A 22,705-nucleotide genomic window follows, 5' to 3' on the forward strand; every position below is an offset into this window, starting at 1 on the left:
ACGTTAATTAAACTATTAGCTGCTAACCCTCTGGGAAACCCAGAACGGCAAGACTCACCCGGACCACAGCCCAAATCCTGTACTCCTGATAGCATCCAAATGCGGGTTTAAATACCTCACTCCACCACTCATCGCGAGACCAGGAGCAAGCTACACCCATTCGACTTCAAGATTGAGGCCCATTGGCACCACCGTATTCCAACTAAAAATATATCTCTGCTCAAGAGCAAATAGTTGTGCCGTAACATCACCTTGAGCTGTAGACCATAATTGTGTCAACACAACACAACGTAAGTCTTGAATAGCATGATTTTTTTGAAGCCAATGAGCGACCAATGGAGCCTCCCTCTTATGAAGCCTCAGATTACTGACATGCTCTGCAAGTCTCTGTTCCACGGGAAGCTGTTCTCAAGCCTGGCACCGCACCCACTCAATATATGGACTGTAATAGCTGAATCCCTTTCAGTGGGAATTTGCTGTTTGCCTGTTATGGGCTGTTGATATGAACTTTTACATATTGATTCTATTTGTAGCTGCATACATGAATTTAGTGTATTGCAGTGAATGATACATGTAGAGAGCAAGTTTATTTGATATGTATTAATTGCAGAATATGAAGCTATATAATTACAGATGATTTAATAATTATGTGTGAAATGGGGTTAGATGGTTGTGTATGGTTGATGGTGTGAGAGGTCTGATATGCAGAGTTCCTTTGGACCATTTGGTGTTTATGGATGATAATTGCGCAGTTAGTTTTCATTAAAGAGTGATATTAATTTGAAGTGGAGTACTTTTGGATTATTAATTACATAAGAATAGCCATACTAGGTCAAACCAATGGTCCATCTAGCACAGTATCCTGTTTCCAACAGGCCAGCCCAAGTCATAAGTACCTGGAGAATCCCAAACAGTAGCAAGATTCCATGCTACCAATCCCAGGGCAAGCAGTGGCTTCCCCATGTCTATCTTAATAGCAGACTATTGACGTTTCCTCCAGGAACTTGTCCAAACCTTTTTTAAACCCAGATACGGTAACTGCTGTTACCACATCCTCCGGCAACGAGTTTCAGAGCTTAACTATTTATTGAGTGAAAAAATATTTCCTCCTACTTGTTTTAAAAGTATTTCCATGTAACTTCATTGAGTGTCCTCTAGTCTTTATACTTTTTGAGTAAAAAAAATCAATTCACTTCTACTCGTTTTATACCACTCAAGATTTTGTAGACCTCAATCATATCTCCCCTCAGCCATCTCTTTTCCAAGCAGAAGAGGCCTAACCTCTTTAGTCTTTCCTCATAAGAGAGGAGTTCATCCCCTTTATCGTTTTGGTCGCTGTGCTTTGAATCTTTTCTAATTCCACTATATCGTTTTTGAGATACGGTGACCAGAATTGAACGCAGTACTCAAGATGAGGTTGCACCATAGAGCGATACAGAGGCAGGTCTTGTTTTCCATCCCTTTCCTAAAAATTCCTAGCATCCTGTTTGCTTGTTTGGCTGCCGCTGCACACTGGGCAGAAGATTTCAGCATATTGCTTACAGTGACACCTAGATCTTTTTCTTGGGTGCTGTCTTCCAAGCGGACCCTAGCATCAGGTAACTGTGATCAGGATTATTCTTCCCAATGTGCACCACCCATTTGGATACCCAGTCTTCCAATTTCCTAAGGTCTCTCTGCAAGTTTTCATAGTCCGCATGTGGTTTAACAATTTTGAATGGCTTTGTGTCATTTGCAAATTTAACCACCTCACTTGTCATTCTGATTTCCAGATCATTTATAAATATGTTAAATAGCTTTGATCCCAGTACAGATCCCTGTGGCACTCCACAATTCACCCTCCTCCATTGAGAAAAATGGCCATTTAACCCTAACCTCTGTTTTCTGTCCAGTAACCAATTCCTAATCCACAACAGAACATTGCCTTCTATCCCGTGACTCTAATTTTCTCAGGAGTCTCTTATTCACAGCTTGCACATATCCCTACAGTCTCATTGCATCAGTTTATAAACAATAAATAGATAAATAGAATGAAAGCAGTTTGTATTGCGGTCCACTGCTGTCCCTTGTATTCCTGCTAAACAGTGCCTTTGGTCTATTTTGTCCAGCAGCCAGGTCCTGCCAAAAGCAAGGAGTTCTTGTTAGCAGAGACATAAGGCAAACCAGGTCTCAGGTCATCTGCCTAGTAGAAGGGGAAGTGTAGGATCAGAGGTCTCTGCTTACCTGGAGACAATGGCAAAAGGGGACTTCAGCTGGCTCATGGCTTTAGGTTTAGCTGCCTGATGCTACAGAGACAGAGTATAGAGCAAATGAGTTAGTTTCCCAGGTATTTATTTATTTATTTATTTATGCATTCTTGTATTATCCAAAAACAAATTTCTGTTCAAAGTGGCTTACAATTTATATTTTGGTGGAGTTACAATAGTGTTGTGCAATGTGGAGAGGGCATCTATCGTTCGTATGGTTATTCATAGAGTTTTTGAAAGATTTGAAGGTAGTAGTAGCTTTTGTGTTCAGTTGCAGAGTTTTAGTGATGTTTATTCATATAGTTTTTATTTATTTATTTATAATTTACAATATTATTTTCAAGCTTACAGTCTTGAAAGAAAGTGATAAATACAAAGAAATTTTTTAAATTAAATTACTTTCTTTAAATATTACAAACATCACTCAAGTCCTCAATTAGGGATTCCAAAATCAAAACAGAGGAATTAAATAAAGAAAAAATCAAAGGAAACAGCATTTGCGAAGAGACTGGTGTTGCATTTTTTATAAAGCTCTAGAAGTTTTATTTATTTTATTTATTTTATTGCATTTGTATCCCACATTTTCCCACCTTTTTGCGGGCTCAGTGTGGCTTACAATAAGATATGAATAATAGAAATACATTTGTTACAACTTGGTTACGGAATACATTGTGCAGAGTTGTGCGAGACATTCGGATATCGTTAGGAATATAACAATGGAACATCAACATAGAAACATAGGAAGGAGACAGTGGGACAATGGATTGCGGGATGAGCGATCGGAAGTGGATGTATGTTGCATTGATGAACAGTGAGTATGGACTCTATGTGTTTTGGTTCTTTCCGTAAGTTTGTTCAAACAGGTGAGTCTTCAGTAGTTTTCGGAAGGAAGCTTGTTCGTTAATCACTCTTAGGTTGCGCGGTAGTGTATTCCAAGCCTGCGTGCTCATGTGGGAAAAGGTTGACGCATGTAGCGTCTTGTATTTCAGGCCCTTGCAAGTGGGGAAGTGGAGGTTGAGGTATGTTCGGGATGACCTTTTAGCGTTTCTGGGTGGTAGGTCTATTAAATTAGACATGTATGCTGGGGCTTCGCCGTAAATGATCTTATGGACTAGTGTGCAAACTTTAAAAGTAACGCGTTCCTTAAGTGGAAGCCAATGCAATTTCTCTCGTAGTGGTTTCGCCCTTTCATATCTTGGTTTTCCGAGGATGAGCCTGGCTGCTGTGTTCTGGGCTGTTTGAAGTTTCCTTAGTATGTGCTCTTTGCAGCCCGCGTATAGTGAGTTGCAGTAATCCAGGTGGCTGAGGACGAGGGATTGCACTAGGCTGCGGAAGACGAATCTTGGGAAGAATGGTCTTATCCTTTTCAATTTCCACATGCCGTAGAACATCTTCTTGGTTGTGTTGTTTGCGTGAGTTTCGAGTGTTAGGTGGCGGTCGATAGTGACTCCAAGGATTTTTAGCGTTTCTGAGACTGGGAGGTTTAGGGTTGGTGTGTTTATAGCGTTGAATTCATTTGTGTTGTATTGGGAGGTGAGTATCAGGCATCGGGTTTTTTCTGCGTTTAATTTCAGGCGGAATGCATCTGCCCATGTGTTCATGACGTGTAGACTTTGATTGATTTCATTGGAGATTTCTTTGGTGTCTTGTTTGAATGGGATGTATATTGTTACATCATCGGCGTATATATATGGATTGAGGTTATGGTTTGATAGGAGTTTTGCTAAAGGGATCATCATTAGGTTGAAAATAGTTGGTGAAAGAGGTGATCCTTGTGGGACTCCACATTCAGGTGTCCATGCCTTGGACGTGGTTGAATTAGATGTGACTTGATACGAACGTAGGGTTAGGAACCCCTTGAACCAGTTCAGGACATTTCCTCCTATGCCGAAGTGTTCAAGTATGTGTAGTAGGATTCCATGGTCAACCATGTCGAAGGCGCTTGACATGTCAAATTGCAGGAGGAGTATATTGTTGCCAGTTGCGATTATTTGTTTGAATTTGGTCATAAGGGTGATTAATACTGTTTCTGTGCTATGATTCGATCGGAATCCTGATTGGGCGTCATGCGGTATTGAATGTTTGTCTAGATAGTTTGTGAGTTGTTTAGTTACCATACCTTCAGTTATCTTGGTTATTAGTGGTATGGATGCTATTGGCCTGTAGTTGGTTATTTCGCTCGTGTTTTTCTTTGTATCTTTAGGAATTGGGGTGAGTAAGATTTTTCCTTTCTCTTTTGGGAAGAGTCCATTTTGTAGCATGTAGTTTATGTGGTTTGTTAGGTCTATTATGAATTTCTGAGGAGCAGATTTCATGAGGCTATTTGGACATATGTCTAGTTTGCAGTTGGATTTGGCATATCTTTTGAGAGTTTTAGAGATGAGGTCTTCTGACATTTGTTCAAATTCGGTCCAGGTTCTGTCTGCTGGGTATATTCCTTCTTCTGGATCTAGACAGTCTAGAAGAGTGGTGTATTCAGTAGGGCTGGCGGGTATTTTGTGTCGTAGTAGTATCATTTTCTCCTTGAAGTATGTTGCAAGGTTGTCGACACTTGGTGTATCTTTGTCTTTGGTTGTAACTGGTGTGGTGTCTAACAGTTTGTTCACGAGGTTGAAGAGTTTATGTGTGTCTTTGTAGTTTGGTCCTATTAATGTTTTGTAGTGTAGTCTTTTTGTCTGTTTTATGGTATATTTGTATTTTCTCCGAAGTAGTTTCCAGTCGTTTAGTGTTTGTTCGTCTCTCTTTTTGTTCCAGGCTCGTTCTAGTCTCCTGACTTGTGTTTTTAGTTTTTTCAGCTCTTCGGTGAACCATGGATTTGCATTTTTCCTGTGTGATGTTCTGGTTTGGACTGGGGTGATTTTGTCTAATGTTGCTGTGCTTATGTCATCCCATTCTTGGAGGAAGTTTTGAAAGGAAGGCAGCAATATCTTTGTGATTAGCTGTAGAATTTTTTGAAGAGGTAGGTTTTCATTTCTTTTCTGACTTGGAGGAGATTTGTGATGGTTCTTATGGTTTTCGGTATCAAGTTCCACCATTTGGAACCCTGATAGCTAAATCCTGCTGTGTAGATAGTTTTGTAGATGGTGTTTTTGCAGTTGGGTAGATATAAGAGTAGGTAGTTTCTGTTTACTGGGCTGGCATTTCTTGAGGATAGTTCAATCATGTTAAGCATATATTTGTGTGCCATTCCAAATAGTATCTTGAAGATTAGGGGACGCGCTTTGAAAAATATTCTTGCCTTGACTGGTAACCAGTGTAGTGTTTCAAGCAGTGGAGTTGCTCTTTCGTATTTCGATTTCTTGCACATCAGTCTTGCTGCCGTGTTTTGGACTGTTTGCAATGATTTTAGTGTAAAATCCTTGCACCCTACGTATGCTGCATTGCAGTATTCTAGTTGTGATAGTATAGTTGATTGGACCAGTATCTGGAAAGATTGTCTAGGGAAATAGTCTCTTATTCTTTTCAGTTTTCATAGTGTTCTGAAGCATTTTGATGTTACTGCTGTATTTGATTGTCCAGTGTTAGATGTTTGTCGAGAATGATTCCTAGTATTTTAAGTTGTGTTTTGATGTGGTATGTTTGTTGGTTGGTTGTGAATTTTTGGTAGGATGTGGGGCTGTGTGGGCTGGATAGTACTAGGAATTTGGTTTTGTCTCTATTCAGTTTGAGTTTGAAAGTTGTTGCCCATTCTTCCATGAGGTCCAATCCTTTTTTTTATTTTGTTCTGTATGTTTGTGATATTGTTTTGGAAAGGTATGAAGATGGCGATGACATCTGCATATATAAATGGGTTGAAACCAATTAATTCCAGTTTTTTTCCAAGTTGTGCCATCATTACATTTTACATTATTGGTGATATTGGCGATCCCTTTGGCACCCCACACTCAGAGATCCATGAGGCTGATGTTTGGTTGGACATCTTTAAAATGTAGGGTCTGGTCTTTAGGAAGCCATTGAACCATTTTGCCACTGCACCGCTGATTCCTTTGTTGTCGAGCAGTGACATTAGTATGGTGTGGTCTACTAGGTTGAACGCACTTGACATGTTGAATTACAGTAGTAATATGTTCTGTCCTTGGCATATTATGCTTCTGAATTTCATTATCAGGGTGGTTATGACCATCTCAATGCTGTGTTGTGGTCTGAAACCTGATTGGGATTTATGAAGAATTGGGAATTTTGTCAAGTATTCCGTTCGTTGCTATGTGACTACCCCAACTCGAATCTTACGTTCCCTGAATGACCACTGTCTCATCCTTCCAGGACTACAAGTTGGCCAGACGTTGTGCTTTTTTCTTTCTTGCACCTTATATTTGGAATGGCTTACCACTTTATGTCCGCAGTATTCATGAATTTAAAATTTTCAAATCAGAGTTGAAAACATGGCTGTTTCAACAAGCCTATGGAAGTCCGGATTGATTGGGCCGGCATTCAACTTGTTTATCTCTTTGTTTTTAAGTCTTTGTTATCTTTCCACAGTCTATGTGACTCCCATGGCCCGCCTTCACATGAGATCTGCTCAATGGACCCTAGCTTCCCAGTGGTTTCAGGCTGCGGGGGATCTAGAAGACGTGATCCACCTGTCCACAAGTTTTCTCAAATCCCTGTATTGGTGGACGATTTGGTCCAATTTGACTCTGGGACGTCCTTTCCAAATTCCTCAGCCACAAAAAGTGCTGACTACGGATGCGTCTCTCCTGGGATGGGGAGCTCATGTCGATGGGCTTCACACCCAAGGAAGCTGGTCCCTCCAGGAACGCGATCTGCAGATCAATCTTCTGGAGTTGCGAGCGACCTGGAACGCTCTGAAGGCTTTCAGAGATCGGCTGTCCCACCAAATTATCCAAATTCAGACAGACAACCAGGTTGCCATGTACTATGTCAACAAGCAGGGGGGCACCGGATCTCGCCCCCTGTGTCAGGAAGCCGTCAGCATGTGGCTCTGGGCTCGCCGTCACGGCATGGTGCTCCAAGCCACATATCTGGCAGGCGTAAACAACAGTCTGGCTGACAGGTTGAGCAGGATTATGCAACCTCACAAGTGGTCGCTCAATTCCCGTGTAGTGCGACAGATCTTCCAGGTGTGGGGCACCCCCTTGGTAGACCTCTTCGCATCTCGTGCCAACCACAAAGTCCCTCAGTTCTGTTCCAGGCTTCAGGCCCACGGCAGACTGGCATCGGATGCCTTCCTCCTGGACTGGGGGTAGGGTCTGCTGTATGCTTATCCTCCCATACCTCTGGTGGGGAAGACTTGTTGAAACTCAAGCAAGACCGAGGCACCTTGATTCTGATTGCTCCTTTTTGGCCGCGTCAGATCTGGTTCCCTCTTCTTCTGGAGTTGTCCTCCGAAGAACCGTGGAGATTGGAGTGTTTTCCGACCCTCATCACGCAGGACGAAGGGGCGCTTCTGCATCCCAACCTCCGGTCTCTGGCTCTCACGGCCTGGATGTTGAGAGCGTAGACTTTGCCTCTTTGGGTCTGTCAGAGGGTGTCTCCCGCATCTTGCTTGCTTCCAGGAAAGATTCCACTAAGTGGAGTTACTTCTTTCTATGGAGGAGGTTTGCCGTCTGGTGTGACAGCAAGGCCCTAGATCCTCGCTCTTGTCCTACACAGACCCTGCTTGAATACCTTCTGCATTTGTCTGAGTCTGGTCTCAAGACCAACTCTGTAAGGGTTCACCTTAGTGCAATCAGTGCATACCATTACCGTGTGGAAGGTAAGCCGATCTCAGGACAGCCTTTAGTTGTTCGCTTCATGAGAGGTTTGCTTTTGTCAAAGCCCCCTGTCAAGCCTCCTACAGTGTCATGGGATCTCAATGTCGTTCTCACCCAGCTGATGAAACCTCCTTTTGAGCCACTGAATTCCTGCCATCTGAAGTACTTGACTTGGAAGGTCATTTTCTTGGTGGCAGTTACTTCAGCTCGTAGAGTCAGTGAGCTTCAGGCCCTGGTAGCCCAGGCCCCTTACACCAAATTTCATCATAACAGAGTAGTCCTCCGCACTCACCCTAAGTTCTTGCCAAAGGTTGTGTCGGAGTTCCATCTGAACCAGTCAATTGTCTTGCCAACATTCTTTCCCCGTCCTCATTCCTGCCCTGCTGAACGTCAGCTGCACACATTGGACTGCAAGAGAGCATTGGCCTTCTACCTGGAGCGGACACAGCCCAACAGACAGTCCGCCCAATTGTTTGTTTCTTTTGATCCCAATAGGAGGGGAGTGGCTGTGGGGAAACGCACCATATCCAATTGGCTAGCAGATTGCATTTCCTTCACTTACGCCCAGGCGGGGCTGGCTCTTGAGGGTCATGTCACGGCTCATAATGTTAGAGCCATGGCAGCGTCGGTAGCCCACTTGAAGTCAGCCTCTATTGAAGAAATTTGCAAAGCTGCGACGTGGTCATCTGTCCACACATTCACATCTCATTACTGCCTGCAGCAGGATACCCGACGCGACAGTCGGTTCGGGCAGTCAGTTCTTCAGAACCTGTTTGGGCTTTAGGATCCAACTCCACCCCCCTAGGCCCATGTTTGTTCTGTTCCAGGCTGCACTCTCAGTTAGTTGGTAAATTTTTTAGGTCAATCTCAGTTATGTCCTCGCCGTTGCGAGGCCCAATTGACCATGGTTGTTGTTTTGAGTGAGCCTGGGGGCTAGGGATACCCCATCAGTGAGAACAAGCAGCCTGCTTGTCCTCTGAGAAAGCGAATGCTACATACCTGTAGAAGGTATTCTCCGAGGACAGCAGGCTGATTGTTCTCACAAACCCGCCCGCCTCCCCTTTGGAGTTGTGTCTTCCCTAGTCTTTGTCTTGCTACATATGAGACTGGCCGGCACGAGCCGGTTTCGGGCGGGAAGACGGCCGCGTATGCGCGGTGCGCATCGGCGCGCGAGGGCTAGCAAAGGCCTTTGCTAGTAAAGTGTTCCGATTGGAGGGGCTGCCGTGGACGTCACCCATCAGTGAGAACAATCAGCCTGCTGTCCTCGGAGAATACCTTCTACAGGTATGTAGCATTCGCTTTACTCTGGCTTCTCATGTTTGAGCCTCTCAGCAGGTCACGGCTTGGCAGATGTTGAGGCTGTTAGGCCACATGGCTTCCACAGTTTATGTGACTCCCATGTCATCCCTTCACATGAGGTCTGCTCAATGGACCCTAGCCTCCCAGTAGTACCAAGCTATGGGGGATCTAGAAGATGTCATCTGAGTGTCTCCACAGCTTGTTCTCCATCAGTTCTGGTGGACCATTCAATCCGATTTGATTCTGGAACTCCCATTCCAAATTCCTCAGCCTCAAAATGCACTGATGATGGATGCATCTCTCCTGGGTTGGGAAGCTCATGTGGATGGGGCTTCACACTCAAGGAGCTTGGTCCATCCAGGAAACAGGTCTTGAGATCAACCTTCTGGAGCTCCAGGTGATCTGGAACGCTCTAAAGACTTTCAGAGATCAGCTGTCTTATCAAGTTTTGCTCATTAAAACAGACAACCAGGATGCAATGTATTACACCAGCAAGCAGGGGAGTACCAGATATTTCCCCCTGTGTCAGGAGGCTGTCCAGATGTGGTGCAGGGCTCGCCATCATGGCATGTTCCTTTGGGCCACTTATCTGGTGGGCAAAAGCAACAGTCTGGCCGACAGACTGAGCAGGGTCATGCAACCGCACAAGTGGTCTCTCAACATGGCTGTTGCCTGCGAGATCTTCCAGGCATGGGGCACCCCCCTCAGTGGATCTCTTTGCCACTCAAGTCAATAACAAAGTCCCTCAGTTCTGTTCCAGACTTCAGGCTCACGACAGGCTAGTGTCGGATGCCTTCCTCTTGCATTGGGGGATGGATCTTCTGTATGAGTATCCTCCTGTTCCTCTTGTAGGGAAGACTTTGCTGCAACTCACGCAAGACCGTGGGTCCATGATCTTGATCGCCCCTTATTGGATACGGCAAATCTGGTTCCCTCTTCTTCTGGAGTTATCCTCAGAAGAACTGTGGAGATTGGAGTGTTTTCCAACCCTCATCATGCAGAACGCGAGATCTCTTCTACATCCTAACCTTCAGTCTCTGGCCCTCATAGACTGGGATGTTGAGAGCCTAGAATTTACTTCCTTGGGTCTCTCGGAGGGTGTCTCCCGGGTCTTGCTTCCAGGAAAGATTCCACTAAAAGGTGTTATTCTTTCATCTGGTGTGAGGGCAAGGCCCTAGATCCTATTTCGTGCCCTACATGGACCCTGCTTGAATACCTTATACACCTCTCTGAGTCTGATCTAAAGACCAACTCTGTAAGGGTTCATCTCAGTGCAATTAGCGCTTATCCTCAACGTGTAGAGGGTAAGCCCATCTCTGGACAGCCTCTAGTTGTTCAATTCATGAGAGCTTTGCTTTTGTCAAAGCCCCCTCTCAAATCTCTGCCTGTGTCATGGGATCTCAATGTCGTTCTCACCTAGCTGATGAAAGCTCCTTTTGAGTCACAGAATTCCTGCCATCTGAAGTACTTGACCTGGAAGGTCATTTTCTTTGGTGGCTGTTACTTCAGCTTGTAGAGTCAGTGAGCTTCAGGCCATAGTAGTGGATGCACCTTATACTAAGTTTCATCACAACAGAGTAGTCCTCCTCACACACCCTAAGTTGCTGCCTAAGGTTGTGTCTGAGTTTCATCTGAACCAGTCGATTGCCAACATTCTTTCCCCAACCTTATGCCAATCCTGGCAAGAGCACCTTGCACACTTTGGACTGCAAGCGAGCATTGGCCTATTATGTGGAGCGGACAAGGCCTCACAGACTGTCCACCCACCTTTTTGTTTCTTTTGATCTCAAGATGGGGGTCACCATCGGGAAATGCACAGTCTCTAATTGGCTTGCAGATTGCATTTCTCTCATTGATGCAGAGGCTGGACTGACTCTGGAGGGTAATGTCAAGGCTCACAATGTCGGAGCTATGGCTGCATTGGTAGCCCACATACGGTGAGCCTCCATTGAAGAAATTTGCAAGGCTGTGACGTGATCTTCAGTCCACACATTCACATCCCATTTCTGCCTTGAGCAGGATACTCGACGCGACAGTCGGTTTGGGCAGACAGTGTTGCAGAATCTGCTTGGAATCTAGAATCCAACTCCAACCCCCTAGCCCCTTTTATTTTGTTTCAGGCTGCAATCTCACTCATTTTGTTAATCAGAGTTATGTCCTCGCCGTTGCAAGGCCCAGTTGTCCAATGTTTCTTGTTTTCGGTGAACCTGGATGCTAGGGATACCTCAATTGTGAGAATTATGGTCTGCTTGTCCTCAGAGAAAGCGAAGGTACATATTTGTAGCAGGTATTCTCCAAGGACAGCAGGCCTTATATTCTCACAAACCTGCCCACCTCCCCTTAGGGCCCTGTTTACTAAGGCATGCTAAGGGTGTGTTAGCTTAGCACGTACTAAATGCTAGAGACACCCATATGGGTTTCTCTAGTGTTTAGCACGCACTAAAAATGCTAGCGCGCCTTAGTAAACAGGGCCATTACATAGTTATTGATTTATTTTATTGCACGTTGATATTATTTCCTTGTGCACCATTATAGAGCATTAATTGATTGTTTTATTACTTTTATTATATAGCATTTCTTATTGGTGTTTGTTTTCTTTTATTTTCATCTTTACACGTGTTTTTATTATTGTTATTAGGGCATCTGATGAAGGCACGTCTGCCAATACACGGCCGTGTCAAGTCCTTTGATTGCCTGCAGTACTTTGGAAACAATAAATAGGTTTGTCTACATCATTCAGCTTTGGTTCCTCATTTTTTGCTTCCTCACTCTTTGTTGCTGGTTCCTAAGTTAATGCCTTTGATAATAGAATCACCTAACAGCAAGAATTTTCTATTTTGAGCTGATTTATCAGTGGCTTGGGGGTGTCTTTTGGTTGAATTATCTTCTTGATCATTGGCTCCACCTCTTATTTTCTAAGCATCATAATGCTCCAGTGCAGCAAAGGAATTAGATAAGGGGTGAGGAGAGGGAGGGGAATGCCTCTGTGTCACAGGTCATAATCTTCCTGAGCCTACTTTGACCCATATATTCTTGGTTTTGTTTATTCTTTGTGGAAGTGGGGATGGTAAATTGGTTGGCAGTTGTATGATCCTGGAAGCTCCATTAATTGCAGCCAATTACTGTTTAAGTTTGTTGAGCTTCTCTTTCATAGCAAAGAGTTGAAGACAGATGGGGCAAGCCCTAAGCCTCCAGATGGTATGCTTTAGGACTAATGAACAGCAAATATTGCATTGAATGAAAGTCCTGTAGTTGTACCAACTACCTTATTGGTGATATTTGCTTTGTAACCTGATAAGGAATGGTTATCAAGGGTGTATTTTCGTCATTGACACAAATTGTTCCCTGGTCTGAAGATATAGGCTTATCCTGATATCTGTAACGAAACACAGAGAAAGCAAAAGCAATTATTACTGTTGAAACCAGGGGTGTTGAAGTTAGAAGCTGCTTTTTACCTTAAATTCCCATGCAAATGTGTGGTCAGGTACCAAACCCAGAAATTTGTTTTCTTCTCACTCTCTCAACTTACTGCTTTTTTTTGGCTCGCAACAGACTTTCTGTAGGGCCCTTTGAGTTAACTCCTATATATCTCTCTTGAAAAAGTCTCTATTAGACAAGTTTCTGAGTATATTCTAGCTTGATGGCTGCTTATATTACATATCATACATAGTAACATAGTAGATGACAACAGATAAAGATCTGTATGGTCCATCCAATCTGCCCAGCAAGATAAACTTATAGCATAAGGTACGATGTGATATTTCATATATATACCTGATCTTGATTTGTCCTTGCCATTTTCAGGGCATAGACCGTAGAAGTCTGCCCGGCACTGTCCTTGTTCTCCAGCTTCTGAAGTTGAAATCAAAGCTCCATTCCGGCCCATCCAAATCTGTCTAACCACGATCAGGGCACAGACTGTAGAAGTCTGCCCAGCACTGGCTTTGCTTCCCAATTACTGGTGTTGTCCTCTAAACTAAGCTTCTTTGGATCCATTCCTTCTAAACAGGATTCCTTTCTGTTTATCTCACACATTTTTTAATACTGTTACCGTTTCACCTCCACCACTTCCGTGGAGATGATTTTAATTTTTGTGTTTTTTGTTACTATTCCCAGATGTTGTGAAGTTCCTCTACTTTTGGGTACTATAGGAGATTGTGATAATATTGTCTATATGTATTGCTTTGTATTTTTGAATTTGTACTGTATAGTATTTGTAAATTTGCAGAAATAAAAAGATTTTTAAAAGAAATATTCGCAGCTATGGTCTAAATTCAAACAGCTTACTGCTCAGGGATTTGATGGTATTGATAGTGGTGACATTGAGGAATGATTTCATAATGAAAATGGAAGTATAGGGAGTGAATGAATAGAGAACGAATGGGCATAATGAATATGTAGAGCGAGTGGTGAGGAATGGGTTTATAATGTGATTGGAGATTGGTCTAAATTATTTCCTCTGGATAGGAGCCCATCAGAGAGTAGGATGGAAATAGTATTGTAGAAGAAGATGATTACTGGAATGGTTATTTTTTTGTATTGGACCTTGTTTCTGTTGGTATGGCCTAGTTTATTTAAGTACATAAGTATTGCCATACTGGGAAAGACCAAAGGTCCATCAAGTCCAGCATCCTGTTTCCAACAGTGGCCAATCCAGGTCACAAATTGTTCATGTACTCTATCCGAGAGGTTGAAACCTCAGAATAAAGTTCTAAAAAATTGAATGTTTTCAGAGAAGGCAAAGCTGCTGCCCTGCAACAGGTGCTCATGAAAGACTAGCATACTAGTCAAACCCATAAGACTAAGAGCCAACTTTTCAAAATAATTGGGAGTGCTGAACCCAATAGAAATTACCCATCCCTGCACACAGTCAAGGAGTTTGCTCGATATTGGGGGGGGGGGGGGGGCGGAGGGAAGAGGGCTCAAGCACCCACAGAACTGGCTCCTATGGTCAAATCCGCCTGTCTCCCCTTAAGATTTGTTCACTAACATATATTTTGGCTAACTAGGAAATGATAGAAGCCCATGTATAAAAAAATACTTATAGTCTTTTCCAGAAAGCTCTAGAATATATTTCCACTTGGTGCCTTATGTGGTTACGTAAGTTTCTACCGTGACTTGAGAGCATCTGTCACATCTTTTTCTGATGACAGCAGTACAGTGAGCCACACAACGCATCCACCTCGGCTTACTTTTGATTAAGGTAAGTTATGTTGTGAAGGGAGAGAAGTAGTAGTAGCACATCCAGCAGTGTGCAGGAAATCTCTTGTGTATGCACAGAAGCTTTCTTGGAAAACTCTAATATTTAGAGTCCACAACTCTGCACTTGATGCAAGTCAGGTAACCCATTTGTATGAATTGCTGTACTGCTGTCAACTGAGAGTAACAATTATCTTTTATGTAGCACTAACAAGTTGTGTGATTTATATTGTGCTAACAAAATACAAGTACCAAGCAAGGTATTGTATAGTTTGATGCTGACAATGTGCTCTCCATTCTCTCTAACACACCATTTCTTCGTCTGGCTCTTCAGGAGGACCTCCATCTCTGGAAACTGGAAAACCAATACAGGCTCAGCCATGCTAGAACAGATCGCCATGTCTGACAGGTGGGTCTCAGATCTGTGCTTAGGTGGTGCCAGAGTTCCAGCTTTTTTTTATCTTCAGGCCCAGATTTTCCCCACTGGGCCAGCTCCAGCCCCAGGAATGTAGGGAGACTTGAGCATCACTATTCTGCTTTGGTATCGCTTGTCTCCTTGGGACTCTATTATAATAATTTAGTATGTTTCATTGGTAGTCTTGTGATATCTCCAGTGCTTTTTTCCTGGGAAAAATTGTGCCAGTACTTGTGTAGAACCAACCATATTGGGGAGGGAGAGGAGGAGGAGGGAAGGGTAACCAGTTTTTTTTTCTTTTTTCATCCAGTACTGTGTATATGGTTATGTGAGCCAGAATAGCTCTACCTGGAAGGTGGTTACCTCAGAATCTGAGGGTCACAGGTTTCAGGCTGACTGGTGCCCCAATGGGAAAAAGAAAAACAAGCTGAGAGATTTTGAATATGAAATGTAATGGGTGAAAAAAAGCCCTGGATATCTCCAACACACCCTTGACAATCAGAAGTATCTTCAGCAGATTAATCTGTAGTTATGAATAAAGAAGAGGCAAATAAATATGTGGAAAATTACAGAACAGGTCACTTAAAGAGAAGACTGAAGACTGGTACTTTAATAGAAGTTTTTGCTTAGCATATGTAATTATTATCACTGTATGTTGTGTGGTTTACTGTGATATCGTAATGACATCCTGTGGTTAATTTATGTACTGCAAATGCACTTTCTCCAAATTACACTAATAATGATGCTCTGTGGTGAACCTTCACAGGTAGGATAATTGTATCCAGGGCTTACAACTGCAATTCTGGTTTTTACCCCATTCAATGGAAATGACTTGATGGTGCAACTTGTCTCCCTTGACATGGAACTGTATCACTCTATGCATAAGGGTCTGATAATGATCACAAGAGCAACACCCCAATGATTTACAGGCTTTTACTTAACTGTGTTTAATGTTTCTGTTTTTATTTTATTAGGAAAATGCTTTTAGAAACTTTAAATGTTAATATTTCTTTCAGGATGAAATACATTTCAGAAGAATCTTACTGATGTTGTTTGTTTTAAATCATACAAAAAAAAATCTATATATATATTTTTTTTACCTGCATTGAGTTTGCTTTGATAGGCCTTACTCCACAGGGCATTGTCTACAGCTTAAGCCCTTTGCAGTTGAGCTCTTGGTCTGATTTGCTCCTGGGGTTTGGGTCACAGTCCTTACCCTAGTTGAGTATGGAGCCCACAGGCTATTGTTCAGTACTCATTGGGCACCTTCCAGTGCAGAAGATTTACCAAAAAAGAAAAAAGTTAATTTAAATGGACTGATAGGCATTATTACCTCATCTGTTTGCTAGGGGAATAAAGTTACTTTATAAAAATAGAAGAAAAGCCAGGCAGCAGTTAACACCTGTTTGGAGCAGACACCTGCAGAACAGAGAGCAGCCCATAGACACATTCCCAAGTGGAGTGAGTGAGCGGGTTCAGGTCTGCTAGGAGATGGAGATTGTTGTCCATGGTGGCCTCCCTTATGCCTGGGGAAAGAAGATGTGGAGCCTGTGGGAGTTGGTGGCAGTGCAATGCTGCCAGCTACTACTGCCCCATTTTCAATGGGGTAGTCACAGTTTTGTCCCTGAGTGTGCTGAAGACCTTCTGAAGGGGAATAACAGTGATTCTGTTACTCCTTTTATACACCCAATGTCAGCTACAGGTTTCCTATCTTTGGTAGGAATGATGGTAATTTTGCAAATGGCTCAACCAAAGTTTGGACCACACTGGAGAACATTATAGGCATGAGGTAGAGGGGGCTCATTCCCACCCTGTAGAGGACTTGGCATCTGGAGCCATTCTAGATCCAAGCCATATGTGAGTGTGAAAAGCAGGTTTTTGGTAGGGGGCTAGCTTCCTGGATCAGGCCATTCCTCCATGGCCACGAAGGGTTTCATGAGACTTGGGGCTCTGGTTCACAATTTGAAAAGGCATCAGTGGCAGAATGGAGGCTCAGGCCTGAACAGACCCTAATCCCATCATGCCTCTCCTCTTGAGTGGGAGATGGATAACAAGGATCCCAAGGGCATGCCCCAGATGGGGGGCCTCTCTAGATATGGGGATCTCTCTCTGGAGGAAGGGAAATGCCTGCTGGTCACTATTCAGTAAAGAAGAGTTAGCCGTTGCTTTTTAATGTATTTATAAATGACCTAGAGATGGGAATAACTAGTGAGGTAATTAAATTCGCCGATGACACAAAATTATTCAGGGTCGTCAAGTCGCAGGAGGAATGTGAACGATTACAGGAGGACCTTGCGAGACTGGGAGAATGGGCGTGCAAGTGGCAGATGAAGTTCAATGTTGACAAGTGCAAAGTGATGCATGTGGGTAAGAGGAACCCGAATTATAGCTACGTCTTGCAAGGTTCCGCGTTAGGAGTTACGGATCAAGAAAGGGATCTGGGTGTCGTCGTCGATGATACGCTGAAACCTTCTGCTCAGTGTGCTGCTGCGGCTAGGAAAGCGAATAGAATGTTGGGTGTTATTAGGAAGGGTATGGAGTCCAGGTGTGCGGATGTTATAATGCCGTTGTATCGCTCCATGGTGCGACCGCACCTGGAGTATTGTGTTCAGTACTGGTCTCCGTATCTCAAAAAAGATATAGTAGAATTGGAAAAGGTACAGCGAAGGGCGACGAAAATGATAGTGGGGATGGGACGACTTTCCTATGAAGAGAGGCTGAGAAGGCTAGGGCTTTTCAGCTTGGAGAAGAGACGGCTGAGGGGAGATATGATAGAAGTGTATAAAATAATGAGTGGAATGGATCGGGTGGATGTGAAGCGACTGTTCACGCTATCCAAAAATACTAGGACTAGAGGGCATGAGTTGAAGCTACAGTGTGGTAAATTTAAAACGAATCGGAGAAAATTTTTCTTCACCCAACGTGTAATTAGACTCTGGAATTCGTTGCCGGAGAACGTGGTACGGGCGGTTAGCTTGACGGAGTTTAAAAAGGGGTTAGATAGATTCCTAAAGGACAAGTCCATAGACCGCTATTAAATGGACTTGGAAAAATTCCGCATTTTTAGGTATAACTTGTCTGGAATGTTTTTACGTTTGGGGAGCGTGCCAGGTGCCCTTGACCTGGATTGGCCACTGTCGGTGACAGGATGCTGGGCTAGATGGACCTTTGGTCTTTCCCAGTATGGCACTACTTATGTACTTATGTACACCTGATTGGCTCCATGTCCTTTGTTTTGCACATCTCAGTATCGACTCAGACGGAGGTGTCAGATGGGGCTCCATATTTTAGGGTCTACAAAAGCTGCCCAAGGCCTTTCCACTCCACAGGGCCCTCTTCCAGATAGTCCTGGCAGAGTGTGAGGTGCCAGAATGTCTTGAGGGGTACCATGCTCTTGGGTAGACTCTATCTGCCACCGCATGAGGAGCTGTACAAATTATTCTGCCTCCCTATGTTGATGATTTGGTTATGGCCATGAGTAAGAAGATCACTATTCCAGGAGAGGAGGGTTCAGCACTTAATTAAGCATGATCACAACTGAAAGGTAGAGCACTAGTTAAGCAGTCATTTGCCTTCTCAGCAGTAGGCATTCAGGCCTCCATGTGTGGGTCTATGTAGCCCAAGTTTTCTGATGGTGGACCCAGCAGTTGCTGAAATATCCAGAGATGGCTTGCCTGGAATCAGTGGGTGGCCTTTTTGGCAGATGTGCTTTATGATCTTGTATGGATCTTGTTTGGATTGCTCCTCATGTTCAGTGGCTTCCCTGATTCTAGCTATGACATTGGGTGGCAGATGCATCCTCCAAGGCATGCTTAAGTAGGCTGCCCTTTAGGGATCACTTGCTGTTTGGAAATGACTTAGAAAGGCTCATGAAGGACCTCAGGGACCATCCTCAGTCCCAGAGGACCATCATGACTAACCATCTGACTCCTCTTGGGGGCTGGTCTTGTTCTAAGGACTGGGGCCATTACCACCTGTGTCGGCAGTCTGTGGACTCTCCTTTGGCTATGAAAGTTCAGAAAAGTTTGCCTTTCATGGGGCTTAGAGGGCAAGGGACTAGGGAACCACATCTTCCTCAGCAAGATTCAAAGGGCCCCAATGAGAGTCAGCAGAGCCCCTTGTAGGTAAAGGTGGGTAGCAGACTCTGCCTCTTTTACCACGAGTGGACCCACCAGTCTACTACATTTCTTTGAAGGAGTGAACAAACATGTAGATAATAAAGGTGACCTGGTTGATATTGTGTATCTGGATTTTCAACAGGCATTTGATAAAGTACCTCATGAAAGACTCCTGAGGAAATTAGAGAGTCATGGAATAGGAGGTAAATTCTTATTCTCCCAGGACAAGCAGGCTGATATTCTCACATGTGGGTGACGTCACGTCGGCCCCCAGAGGATTTTTAGTAAAAATCTACAAAAGTCTCTTCTGGAGTGTTCCACCGCATGTGGCGCTCCCACCGCACATGCGCGCACATAGTTTCCCGCCCGTCGCGCGGTCATGCTCCTCAGTTTTTTCTTTTTCGCGTCTGAGAAGACACGGAGTTCGTATCGCACAGTGTTTTTCCCTCGCCCCTGGAGAAGAAGTTTCTTTCTTTCGCTGTTGTTTTCAGCGACTTTGTGAGTTTATTTAAAAAAAAAAAAAAAAGAGTTCCGTTATTTCTTAGTTTTTTCGTTTATAAGTTTCCGTTCTTCTTCGTTGCGACTGTTCTTAGGTCGCTCGATCGGGTTTTTCCCTTTTTTTGTGTCTTTTTTTTCTGACACAATCGCGTCCTTTGATTTCGCGGAGGTGATTTTTCCCGCGATGTCATCAAAGACGCTCAGCGGCTTCAAGCCATGCGCCCGCTGCAACCGGACCATCTCTGGCACTGATCCACACTCTTGGTGCCTTCAGTGCCTTGGGCCCAACCATCTTCAGGAAAGCTGTAAGTTGTGCCTAAAAATGAAAAAGTGCACTCAGCTTTCTAGAGAGGCCCAAAGAGAAAAGCTTTTTGGGTCCGGTACCTCGATGTCGACATCGGTACCATCGACGTCAAGGGCAGCGTTGGCATTGGGAGACCGGGTACAGGCTGCCAAGAGACCGATGCACGCTGGGAGCAGTGATGCATCAAGCGGGTCTCCACCTGCCTCGGCGCCTCCTGCTTTGCAGGCCCCCTGGGACCGACCTCTATCTGACCTGGCTCTGAGGAAGCGTGTGGATTCCACGTCTTTCTCACCGGTACCGAGGAGTCTCGATGATGGGTGTTGGGTGAAGGCCAAGAAGCACCGTCATCGTTCTCCTTCTCAACACGGTACCGCAAGCTCCGGGTCATCGAAGCATTCGGTACCTGAGAAGCGTCGATGCCGAGAGGATCGCTCTCCCTCTGTTATGGAGGTATCGACATGCAGGTTGTCTGGCAGCCCGGTACCGGCTCCCCAGCCTCTGCAGATTCTGCCTCTGAAGCCCACACCGGCACCGCAGCCTTCCCCGACAGCTTCTGTAGATGAGCGCATCAAGGCTATTTTTCCTGATTTCATGGAAGCGGTGCTGCACCATTTGTGCCCGGCACCGGAGGTACCGGTACTGACGGTGCCGGAGGCTCCTGCGGCATTGTGCCTTTCGCCGGTGGTGAGGTCTCCTTCTCCGGTACCACTTCCGGTATCAGGGTCGGCAGCCTCCCAGGTCGATTCTCCATTGCCTTCGATGGAGGAAGCTTCACCGGAGTCTCCTGAGGAGTCGACTTCTCGACACCGTCTTTGAGGTCACCGCACCTCCATGTCGAGACGGGCTTGGATCCGGGCTGCTCTTTCTGAGTTGTTAGCCCCATCCGATGATGGCTCATCTGGTGAACATGGGGGTCATGGAGTTTTCTCTGCCGAGGATTCTCTAGGTCTTCCATCTGATTCGACCCCCTCACCTCAGAGTCAGCTCTCCCCTCCGGAGAGCTTGTCTTTTTCATCTTTTGTGCGGGAAATGTCTGAGGCCATTCCCTTCCCTGTGGAGACTGTGGATGAGCCCAGGGCTAAGATGCTCGAGGTCCTGGATTATCCATCTCCACCTAAGTCTTCTACCACAGCTCCTTTTCATGATACACTCAGGGAAGTGCTGATGAGGAACTGGGAGAAGCCTCTTTCTTGTCCAACTATTCCCAAAAAGGCTGAATCTCAGTATCAGATCCACGGGGAACCCAGTTTCGTCCGGCCTCAGTTGCCTCATGACTCTGCGGTGGTGGACTCCGCTCTCAGAAGAGCTAAGAGTTCTAGGAACTTTGCCTCGGCGCCCCCGGGGCAAGAACATAGAACCTTGGATTCTTTTGGGAGGAAGGCATATCAGGCTGGCATGCTCACTTCCAAAATTCAGTCGTACCAGCTCTTCACGAGCATTCATTTGCGGAACTCAGTGCGGCAGCTTGAGATCTTGGTTGATGCACTCCCACCGGAACAGGCCAAGCCTTTTCGCCAAGTGGTCAGGCAGCAGAAGGCGTGTCTCAAGTTCCTGTCCAGGGGCATTTACGATACTTGCGATATGACATCCAGATTTTCTGCTATGGGTATAGTGATGCGCAGACTCTAACCTGGAGGAATGAACTCAGCAGAAAATTGCGGATATCCCTTGCTGGGGGGATCATCTTTTCAGTGAGAAGGTCGAAGAGTTGATTGATCATCTCTATCAGCGTGATAACGCTATGGACTCTCTCTCCCGCCAGGTGCCTTCGGCATCCGCTTCCTCTTCCTCATCTACGAAGTTTTTTAAAGGGAAGAGCAGTGCGCCTTACACCTCTAGGGGCCGTAAGTACACTCCTACTTCTCGACAGCCGGTTCAGGCTCTGCCACAGCACGCTCGTTCTCGTCAACAGCGTGCGCCCAAACAGGCCCCTGCAGCTCCCCAGCAAAAACCAGGGACGGGTTTTTGACTGGCTCCAGTTGAGCATAGCCACCATAAATGTGTCCATGCCGGGCAATCTGCCTGTCGGGGGGGAGGTTAAAATTTTTTCACCAAAGGTGGCCTCTGATAACCTCCGACCGGTGGGTTCTTCAAATAGTCCGGTTAGGATATACCCTCAATCTGGAAACCAAGCCTCCAGATTGCCCACCGGGAGCTCAGTCCGTCAGCTCTCAACACAAGCAGGTACTTGCAGAGGAACTCTCCGCCCTTCTCAGCGCCAATGCGGTCGAGCCCATTCCACCAGGGCAAGAAGGGCTGGGATTCTATTCCAGGTACTTCCTTGTGGAAAAGAAGACAGGGGGGATGCTTCCTATCCTAGACCTAAGGGGCCTGAACAAATATCTGGTTCGAGAAAAGTCCAGGATGCTTTCCCTGGGCACCCTTCTTCCCATGATTCAGGAAAACAATTGGCTATGCTCTCTGGACTTAAAGGATGCTTATACTTACATCTTGATACTTCCAGCTCACAGGAAGTATCTGCGGTTTCGGCTGGGAACGCAGCACTTTCAGTACTGTGTGCTGCCTTTTGGCTTGGCGTCTGCGTCCAGGGTCTTTACCAAGTGCCTGGCAGTTGTTGCAACGTCTCTACGCAGACTGGGAGTGCATGTGTTCCCTTATCTGGACAATTGGCTGGTGAAGAGCACCTCCTACGACGGGGCTTTACAGTCCATGCAGATGACTATTCAAGTGCTGGAGCTACTAGGGTTTGTCATCAATTACCCAAAGTCCCATCTCAACCCAGTTCAAAAATTGGAATTCATAGGGATCTGTTGTGCACAAAGACAGCTTGTGCCTGTCTTCCCGAGCCAAGAGCAGACAACCTTCTGCCTCTAGTCTCCAAGGTTCAAGCGTCTCAGCAGATCACAGCTTGGCAGATGTTGAGACTTCTGGGGCACATGGCTTCCACAGTT

At 45.1% G+C, this 22,705-nt stretch overlaps 1 protein-coding gene across 2 annotated transcripts in view; it reads left to right on the forward strand.

Annotated features, from left to right (window-relative positions):
* SYN1 (synapsin I) overlaps window positions 1–22,705 on the forward strand; it is a 557,871-nt gene that overhangs the window by 487,278 nt on the left and 47,888 nt on the right. For both annotated transcript variants that reach the window (XM_030193892.1, XM_030193893.1), the window contains exon 8: window positions 14,793–14,867. In XM_030193892.1, the coding sequence (XP_030049752.1) occupies window positions 14,793–14,867 (75 nt within the window). The remainder of the gene's footprint in view (window positions 1–14,792; window positions 14,868–22,705) is intronic.

The sequence above is a fragment of the Microcaecilia unicolor genome, chromosome 2 (genome assembly GCF_901765095.1).
Source record: "Microcaecilia unicolor chromosome 2, aMicUni1.1, whole genome shotgun sequence".
NCBI classification, from domain to species: Eukaryota; Metazoa; Chordata; class Amphibia; order Gymnophiona; family Siphonopidae; genus Microcaecilia; species Microcaecilia unicolor.